This window comes from Labrus mixtus, chromosome 9, assembly GCF_963584025.1.
Source record: "Labrus mixtus chromosome 9, fLabMix1.1, whole genome shotgun sequence".
Taxonomy (NCBI): Eukaryota; Metazoa; Chordata; class Actinopteri; order Labriformes; family Labridae; genus Labrus; species Labrus mixtus.
Window position 1 is genome coordinate 24,684,348 of NC_083620.1, and position 10,152 is coordinate 24,694,499.

The 10,152-nt window shown below is 42.4% G+C and overlaps 1 protein-coding gene across 1 annotated transcript; it reads right to left on the bottom strand.

Moving 5' to 3' along the window:
• Positions 1-2,008: 2,008 nt before the first annotated feature.
• Positions 2,009-9,726, bottom strand: cep126 (centrosomal protein 126). Its single transcript, XM_061047050.1, has 11 exons — positions 9,545-9,726; positions 8,881-9,000; positions 7,624-7,769; positions 7,419-7,530; positions 7,040-7,211; positions 4,067-6,002; positions 3,840-3,952; positions 3,376-3,445; positions 2,890-3,096; positions 2,696-2,760; positions 2,009-2,596 (listed from the first exon to the last, which is right to left on the bottom strand). The coding sequence occupies exons 1-11, from the start codon at positions 9,577-9,579 to the stop codon at positions 2,513-2,515; spliced, it is 3,060 nt and encodes a 1,019-aa protein (XP_060903033.1). The 5' UTR covers positions 9,580-9,726; the 3' UTR covers positions 2,009-2,512.
• Between the last annotated feature and the right edge of the window lie 426 nt (positions 9,727-10,152).

Genomic DNA, 10,152 nt, shown 5'->3' on the forward strand with positions numbered 1-10,152 from the left:
CGTACGGTGTTGCCACAGAGAGAGGAGCAGATGGGAGCTCGAGTGCCCCCTGCAGCCTTTCAAGGGAACTAAAAGACGACGTGTACAGGACACAATAAACAAACAGGCAAACTGTAGTGTTTTTTTGTTTGTCCCAATTACTTGCCCGTTTGTCTAAATGATAAATAAAACATCAAATACAATGTTTATCCAGGGACACTTGTAGTTCTGCTCAGTTTGTGTAGCCTTTATGTGATTTTGTCATGCACAATTTTTTATTTTTGTGATCTCTTTTTTTTCATCTATAGCATCTCTCAACCTGTTGTTTGCAGAATTTTACATCTGCAGGTATAAAATGTGCATTGAACTGTAACCAGGCAGAAAAACAAACACAACTGTTATTTAAAAGATTCATCACAGTATAAAGCTTTTTTTTTGTTGTTGCAGTTTTATGAAACATATTTGTAACCTCCTATCCAGTAAGCTTTATCTTTATGCATGCTTCCAACTTTTTCTCCTGTAGTCCAGAAACAGAGCGAGACCAGACACTCATTCATTGCATGTTAAATGGACTGTAACCAAACATGACAAGATGCTTGCGAGACTAAGCCTCACTACGGACCAACAAGCTTGAACTTGTATCTATGGAAATGTCTTCCCCCTATTTTCAGCTCTCCTGCCCTTTCTTGTTGAGTTTCTGGGTGTTGTGCTGTTTAAAGCTTAAATGTCATTAAGCTGCCATGTATTGTCTGATATAATGACTGAAAATTAACGGTAGAAGGCCAAAGGGAAGAGATTTCAGAGACACTGTGCAGCAGAGTAAAAGTTTGGTCTCTGCTGTGCAGATATAGTATGCACTGATGAACGTGATTCATCTGTTCTTTTATCTGTGCATGTGCATTCAGCTGTACTCACTGATACAAACAGAGCGGATGAGATTGGATGTTTTTTTTCGACTTTCATTTTTATACTTGTTTTTCTGGAATTGAAAATCCAAAGTAGCGACGATGGCAGGTTGCATGGTTGGGCTGATTGTTTCTTCCCAACACATTTATTGAATACACTTTAATAAGTTTAATATGAACATTATAATAAAAAGAAAAAAGTGTGTTATTCCACTTCAGCTACCGATTGCCCAGTGGCTTGAAGTGACACTGACAGGCCTCCTCAAATAACCACCGTGGACATCTTTTGTCCTTTTGACTTTATTCAACTAGTCAGAAGGCCTCTGCTGCTGCTGCTGCTGCTGCAGGCATCCTTATGCACTAAGGCTGAGTTTATTTTCTCTCTTTGTGTCTGCTCTTAGTTCTGGTGTAAAGTAACAAGGAGCTGATACAAGACTCTACATGGCAGTAAGACACCACAGTCTCAGCATTGTTGAAAGCTCCTTTTGAAAAAACTCCATAATGTATGCATATGGAACCAGAAACCTGCAGTTAAACCAAATAAAGTGTCATCACAGACCGGAGCCTCGCTCTTCAAATGAGTATGGGCTTCCTCTACTTCTTGGAGCAAGTCCCTGCAGGCTTACTGACTGGGCAGAACCAGACATGTTGGTGAGGGAGGGGCAACTCAACTGACAGCAGTAATCTCAGCACCTATTTTCTGGCAAGACAGATAGAGGAACGTTTATAAATAACTCCTTTATTTGACAAAGTAGAGAAGATGCCCTTAAATGAAATAAAAAAGAGGCTTAACCTTGATCTTAATGTTGCATTACCAAACGTAGGACCTAATAATAGGACCTAAAGCGAAAAGAGAAAAGTTCAGGATGGATGTCATTGCAACAGAAGGCTGAAGAGGCCCTCTGGCAGAGGCTCACCTTGTTGAGCCAGTAGGTTGAGTCGAGTGCAGAAGACATAATGGTCCTTTCTACAGCCATCAAAGGTAATAAACACACCTTCTCCTTCCGTCGTTACAACACTTCTTTCTATAAACTATTTCAGTCCTCTGTCCATCTGTGTATCTGTGGGGAAACCACAAACGCTGCCAAACAAACTGCACTCAGTCAATTCATCCTTACGTCGACAACAACCTTTATTTTTGTGCAGCTTGGATATGGTTTGAATAGTTTTAATCAAACTATGGTTTTACTTCAGCAAATAAATACAGAATGAAATAGCTTTGGGGGGGAAAAAAATATCTTACACCAGTCTATGGAGTATATATATTTCAGTTAGTTCTGGTGTTGTATCATCTTTAAGACAGGTCTTTAGTCCTCATTAAGCCAGCATCATTTTCATAGGCACTTACAATTTGATGCTTAAGTGGATATAAAATAAAGCTTCACAGTCTTTATGTGACACCTTGTTCTTATCCATGCACAAGGCAAGCATACAAAACAACTTCAACTTCAACTCACCCACTCAAAACATGTGTTATGGTTACTTTTTGCTTGTGTTTTGTTGTCTCTACAGCCCCTCACTGCTGATCCTTTAGATCTCTGGTTACTCTGGTGGGTAGGAGACTAAACTTTACAGGATAATAAAGTGCTCGTTAAGAGGCTATTATACAGGAAAGGAACATCTTCAAGTCAGAATTTCTTTTGGTATCGAGAACGGTTGTGAGCTGACGATGCACGGCGCTTCTGATGGTTTGTGACTTTCACTTCCTTGATCTGAAAAGAGGGAAAGAAGATGTGTCATAACAGAAAAAAGAAGGTAAAATCACCTTGTTTGATGAGCCAATCAGTGATTCACTTAGCTCTCATACTTACAGAGGGAGCATCAACAAGTACAAGGCCTTGTGTACCACTATTAACCTTCACATGTTCCCGCACACCTATAAACAATTACAAGCAGGATTGGTTAGTCTGCATTTAGATGAAGAAGAATATCATGACGTTTGTGTTGAAACAGATCACATCAATCCATTCGAGTAGATGACAAACAGCTTCTACAAAGCACTCACAGTACAGCTGGTGGTTGAGTCTGTCCAGAGAGAGCAGGATTTTCTGCTCTTCTTGGGAAATGGTAAGCCCCTGCTGCTGGCTGCGCTGATGCACTGTTCCAGGTCTCTGTGTTTGGGCTGTTTCCATGGCGGCCACAATGCCCCTTTCTTCCAGCAGGCCTTCAGCATGTACTTCACCCAGGTGTAACTTGGCCGCACTCTCCGAACCTGAGAGAACAAACACACACACTCTAACACCACACACTCTCATCTGTTTTTGTTTTACCTTTTTTTTTTTCAACGTGTAAATATGATAGTGAATATCTCATATCCCCCTGACCTCAGTTTTACATCTAACAATAAGCAGGAGGGAAGTCTTATGAAATGTTGAACTTGAATAAAGTAAAAAAAAAAATGTTTTAATAGTGTTTAAAAAAGAAGTTACAAGTTTGATTTGACCCCAAATAGAAAATATCAACACACACACACACACAGCCAACACAGTACCTTCATCTGGTAAGGCAACGTTGTAAGTGCTGGAAAATGATCTGACGGGCTCTGTTGTTTGTTTTACCGGCTACAAAAAACAAAAAAACAAAAACATGTTAGGTCGTTAGAGTCTTGGACTAACCTTACATAACACTGACCTAGCCGGATGTGCACAGCCAAAACGTTTCGGTAACAGGCATAAATCCTAATAACTGGTGGAGCAAGTTAAAAAAACAAAAACACTATGCCTCAACGCTTTTCATGTAAAACACTGACAACTCAAGTCCAGCTGGAAAGTCTTGTTGTCTTGAGAAGCATGACTTGTGGTGTGCAGTCAATTTTACCAGCAGCAACGACAGCATGAACTGCTAAACAGGGACTGCTAAAACCGATTCAACAAGTTCAAACACACACCCCTTCACTGATCTTTAGAAATTATTCACACTCCCCCTCTTCCCACAGGGCAACTGACATGCATGTACCTGAGCTGGCTGAGGAAACTTTCTGTTCCCTGAGCCAGGACGCTGTTTGCTCTGCTCTGCACAGGGTTTCCTTGCACCTTTCCCACTATCAGGGGCCTGTCTTCTAAGCGTGTCTGAAAGAAGACACATCATTTAAATAACACACAACATAACCACATTACAGAAATTATGATATTGACTAGAACGTAGTGAGCCCAGAGAGACAAATCAGTCAAAATATACGTTACCATCGTTGGAGGCTAAGGCACTGCGGACACCGTACCAGAGCTGGGAGATCTCCTCATCTGTTGGGGTGCAATCTAAACGGAGGCCCTTTTCACTGTACACCGCTCCTCTCCTTCTACTGCAGCTCTGAGTGTCCTGATGACCTGAGCTGGGTGTACCCTTGGTGTTGACCTCTGAGATGGGGCATGTATACAAGGGCTGCAATGTTGTATACACAACCGCACTATCTGTTCTCAGGACGTGATGTGTGCAAGGTAAGAAAAAGCCTTCAGAGTTGTCCTTGCAGAGTGTCTGCTCCAATCTCAAAGCTTGTTTGCTGTTGACACTTGCACCATCCATGCCATGTGGAGTCTTAGTCATGTATGACGGCTTTTCCTCCCTCTCCGATGATTGCATCCTTGGAGGTGGACGCGGTACCATGATCTTGCCTTGGGATTTGGCAATCTGACGCACCTCGGTGGCAGATTGAGGTCGTATGACGGTGCCCTTTCTGGCCCGGGAGGAAACAGGACCCACCCCAGATCTGGCAGAGCGCTCTCTCCGAGGGACCTTGGGGCCACCGGTCCTGTTGCCGCTCCACGGCACCTTGACCTCGTCTGCTCGTTCCTGGGTCAAGCTGACTTGAACCCCAACATCTGCCCACGCTTGCTTTGTAAAGTGATAACCGGCCGAGGCCGGGGGGGTCGTGCTTGGCCCGGGCTTAGAAGCCCCTGAGACTGCAGCGAGACTCAGCTGGTGGTCTTCTGTGTTGTTTTTTGACTCGGAAAGATTGCAAGACTTGTTTTTCGTCTGTTTGGACGCATCCTGTTTTTTATCCTCTTTTCCTGCATGAACCTCATCAAACCATCGCAGCTTCTTTTTGACGGCGTTGCTTCCCTCCGAATCTTTCGTTTTTGCTCGAGTCAATTCAACACTATCTCTGATCGCTGCGGCTACCTGCTGTGCAAACATCAAATGCCCTGAGCCATACACACATGTGATATCCCCTGACATGTATTTGGACTGCTTTTTGAGGATTCCTTTAATGAATCGGACCGAGTGAGGGGTCCCCACTGATACAGGCACATCTTGAACTTCCTCCTCAGGACACTTAAGGCACGTCCGTGTGTCTGACTGAATATTAGACATGCATGCTTGCCTCAACACTGCAGTAATAACAGACTTTTCTGTTTTGGGCTCTAAGTTGGAAACCTTATTTAGGTTGTTTATGGAAGCACTAGACACAATCTTTGACGGCAGATTGTGGTTTTCTTTATGTGTTTGCAGAAGAGTGCATTCTCCTTTTGCATTATTCGTTGTGCAATTATTCAAAAGAATATTGCCATTTTTGGTGGGCAAAAGAATTTCTGTTGCTGAAGGATGTTTGAATTGCCTGCCGTCATAGACCCTCTGCTGCCTGACGTCCACCACAGCCTCTTGTTTGGGACATGAAGACTTCAACGCCGTGTCACCAGGAGATGCTGCATTGGTAATAACTATGTTGTCATCAGGACTATTTTGTGGGACGTTAAATTCAAAGTGCTCCGGGTCTGCACTCGTAATTTCACTGAGAGTTAATAAGTTGCAGTTGTTTGGAGCATGCCGGCTCTCAGTCTCAGGTGCTGGCTCAAAAGATGTGAACCCCCAAGACGCTTTAGAAGAGTGCGTCTTGTTATCAGGCGCTTCAGAGCGCTCTTGTTTTGGCTGCTTAGGTTCCTGCAGTTTTCTTGATTGGGGTACGTTATCGCCAAGGAGTGTCATCGCTGAAAAAGGAGTCAAGTCTGATGCTGGATACGAATCCTTCTGGTTTCTCAGGTCCGGGTTTTCCTTCTCTAAGTCGAGCAATAATGACGGATAAGAACACTGTAGGTTTTTTGTGCTGTGGTTGGAGTCTTCATTCTCCAAACTGTCCTTACTTGAAATGCTTTCAGAGTAACAGCAATCAGACAGATGGCTGTCCTGGAATATGGAAGCAGAAGAGGCAATGAGTCAGAAACAAAATCTGGAAACACAGATCTGTCTCTGTGTGTAGAGAGAAAGAGAGAGAGAGAGAGAGAGACGAGAGAGAGAGTAAAAATGTGAGGCTGTAGGGTTGATGGATCACTTGTTTCTTTAAAAGTGAACACATGCTTTGATGATGTTTCGACACATTTTGGTGGGACATTTCAAGGCTGCAGACATTTTTTTTGGCAGGCAAGAGGGGTATTGTTGCAGGAAACAGCTCATGACACACTGCTGCTCCCCAGGGGTCTACTTGTTAACAGTGAGATGAGATACAAAAGCAGACAGTTTACACAGCCTGATATCACCATGGAAAATTACACCAGGTCTGCTTATATGTTCACTTCACTGTCAAAATACTGCTCCTACCACTCTACATAAGTATTCATGTTTACACTCTTATACAGGTGAATTAAATGTTATACTGGAGACTAATGTGAGACATGTCACCCTGTAGTAACAAATAATGGTGTGATTATAGAGTGTCTTTATGGATATGAGAGAAGAAAAGGACTGCATGAACAGATAGAAGATTAGAGTGCTAATACTGCTTTTTTTTCCTATAATGACACAGATTAGAAAATAATATAAACATATAAAATGATCACTCTACATTACCTGCTCTGCAACAAGCAGCAGACACAGTTAAGAAGCCTTACATTCCCCATATGCATACAGTTTACTAAATTAGCCATAAGTGATGGTGAAGAAAGTAGTGGGTTAAAGTAATGTTTCTACTGCCGCCAAGTGGCCAGCAATATGTATTGCAGGTTTAACCCACCAACTTTGGTGTCGATGTTTTTAATTCAGGATGTGGAGAGAGAATATGCACATGCATTCATGAGTTGTTGCAAAGTTATATATCAGGATCTTTTCATATGTTAAACTTGTTGATTACAGTCCCTGATGCTCTTGGAGCCAATCACAGCATACCTTTAATTCTTTAGTTTTAGTTTTTTTCCCCCCTTGCCAATTGAATCAAATAACCAACACACTTGTGGAGTGGGATCCTGTTGCTTTTCATGACTCTTCTCAGCCTGTCCACCATTCTTCAAGCAAGTCATGCTCTGCTCCTCCACCAGCTGAGTGTAGGCCTCCACGGCAGAGAGCGCTTGGCGGGGAGTGTATTTAGAAACCGTGGGAGGCTTTGGAGAGGGAGTACAGCTTCTTGAAAAGAAAACAGCAGAATATCAATATTGATTTATCCAGCCCCCAAAAAGGATTTCTCTACATTGAAAACATATCAAATCAAAGTGTCTTAAGTCCATCATCACAAAAATGGAGCAACAGCATGCGGTTTAATCAAACAGCAGTGGTAGATTTCTAGCACGTAGGGAACATTAGAATGAAATAATCATTGATTTGATTTTTTACCTGCACATGTTGGAGTTGCTGGACGAGAAAGAAGGCGGCTGGGTGTATGAAGATAAGGTGCCTTGAATTTGATTAAGTGCATCTTCAATATTTGGGACATTTCTCCTGAAAGCTGAAACAAAATAAGAACAACTGAAATGCTTCACAGCCACATTGCGCATTGTTTTTTCCATTGTAAGAGGCGTATGTAAGAGACATCACTAACATTGTCTGCGTCTCTGAGACGGAGGTAGGTGGGCTCTTTGAAATCGCTCGGTTGCATCCTGGACTCGCTGCCTGCGCTGCTGCAGCACGTTGTCTCTCAGCCGCTGCTCCTGCTTGTCCCATTGCTTCTGTCTTTCCTCCAGAGCCCTGAGCCAGAGAAATGAACCAGAGGCACGTTTTATCTGATTACATTTAGACATGTTTGAGGTGAAGAAACCCCGAGTCCTTTCCTCGATATAAGTATTCAACAAAGTCATTAATAAATGACAGCGACCCCTCACAACTGGACTGACAGAAGAAGAATTATTTTCAACAAAAACAAAACACATTATTGATCAGTAAGTTGCTCAAGCATTTGGTCACCACTCTTGTTCCTTTAAAACTAATCAGAGCTTTTATAATTTTGAATGTCTTATCTTCAATCAGAAATAAATAACATATTGTAATTGTTAGAATTTTGATAATATGGAATTATTTTTTGGACTAATAAACACAATCATGCCTCATGAAGAGGTGTAGTGATTGTCTCTTGACTTTTATTGTGACATTTTGTAACAAATGATCCTGACGTGTTTACGTTGTAACTAATCATGTACTCAGGCAGTGTTACCTGGTTGCATAAGTATTTATTTATAAGGTGTATGTGATTTATGTAATCTGTAAAAGTGAGATCAGAGCACAATTTGTAAGGACTGAGACGAGCAGTTAATCGTCAAGCAGGTGATAGTCAATGCAATTGTGGTGATATGTGAAACTGCACTCTTAAATTTGTGTGGGAGATAAAAATAAACACCCAGTCTGTCTCTGATATTACACACTTAATCTGACCTCCACCTGCTCTTTCAAGCTCTTGGTTTAAAAAGCAGGAACAGTTACTTTTAGCCACTTGTGATAAAAAGGAAAAAAAACATACAGTATAGAAGGTGGTTAATATCTGCAAGGGATTTGAGCCTCATGCAGTGCTGAACTTTGCAGCTTCAGAGGTGACACTTCAGTCATGGATCTGACCAACAGTCACTCTCTGGGCCAATAGATCTATTTTCAGGTATAGACGGCAAAATCCTGTCAACACCCGTCCACGCCTGGAAGGCGTTAAGCCGTTGACAGAAGCATAAGCTGTCCATCCAGGAGGTGCAATACCTGCTGTTACAAAGTTACAAAGAACTGGCTCTCTGCATACAGAAGTGCGATCAGAGAGGACACAACCTCAGAGTGTGCAAATTAAAACAACAATGTACTGTGAAGGATCAGAACTGACTTCCTGCGTCGGTTTGTTTCCACGGAGAACTGGCGAGCTCTGGTTCTGCACAGCTTCTGCTCTTCCACCAAAAGTTGTCGCTCGTTCTCGAGGCCTCCATCAGCTCCCAACCTTGAATTTCTAGAAGTGAGCCGCTAAGGAGGGGGGGGGGGGGGGGGGGGTCATGGCAGCAAAGACGTCTGTCACAATCGTGTTACCTTGGACTTAAAGGTGCACTATGTCGTTTTGGTAGAGAAATGTACAGTTTCTGTGGTATATGTTCATGATACACAAACTGTCCTCAGAGGAAAATTAAGTCCCTGGAACACTGTTTGAAGATAAAATGCTACACGAGAAGTTATGGTTGGGGATCTGCAACAGTGACACTATAAATCTCCTGGTAGCTTTTTAGCTCCAAACCGTGTCCATGTTTTTTTTTTATTTGAGTAAAGTTTGTGTATTTAGTTCAGAAAATAAAGCATATAATTGTTTCACTTCTCCAACTTTCAAATTTCACTACCAAATCTACATAGTGCACCTTTAAGTTTTCAATAATATTACAGGCTGGTTGTAAACAGGTAGGCCTATCATTAAACTGATTAACATGCTGAATAACTTCTCTTCAATTCATTTACATCTTCGCACAATGAAAAGCGATATTTTTAGTTGATCATTTCTAGGATACGAGTGGTAGAAGAAGTTGTCTTGAAGAAATTGCATCCTCCGAGGCTGCTGCTGGTTGCAGACGCAGGGGCAGACATACAGGTTCAGGTCCCAGCAGAGCTCTTAGCAAGCGGCTAACTTGTCTCCTTCAGCTAACGCCAGCCGCTGTTTACTTATTCAACCCATTTCAGGGCGGAGATAACCCTGCAAAGGACATGTTCGTCTCAACGTCGTGGAAACCTCTCCTGGAAGATGAGAAACCGTCCTTTTGTCGTGCACAAAATAAACGCTGCGTCTAACTTGTCACTTTTCTAGCAGCTTCACCTGAGTCTGTCTGTGTACAGTCACTCCATGATAGCAACCGAGGACGCAGTTCCTTGACGACGGAGCTCGTGCTGGTCATAACCGAGATGTCCAGCAGAGGGCGCGCCTCTTTGTGCTTGAATGCCGCCTTCAGGTACACCTTGAAGTGTCGTAATATATTTAGCAATGAAAGATAGAGAATGCGACATTAATTTAAGTGAAATAACTAAGAAGAGATACAATAAAGTAATGCTATCAGGCTAAGACGATGTTTGTTGTGGTTCGAGATAACAGGTTAGGAAAAGTCTGCATTAGTGGAAGCACCTT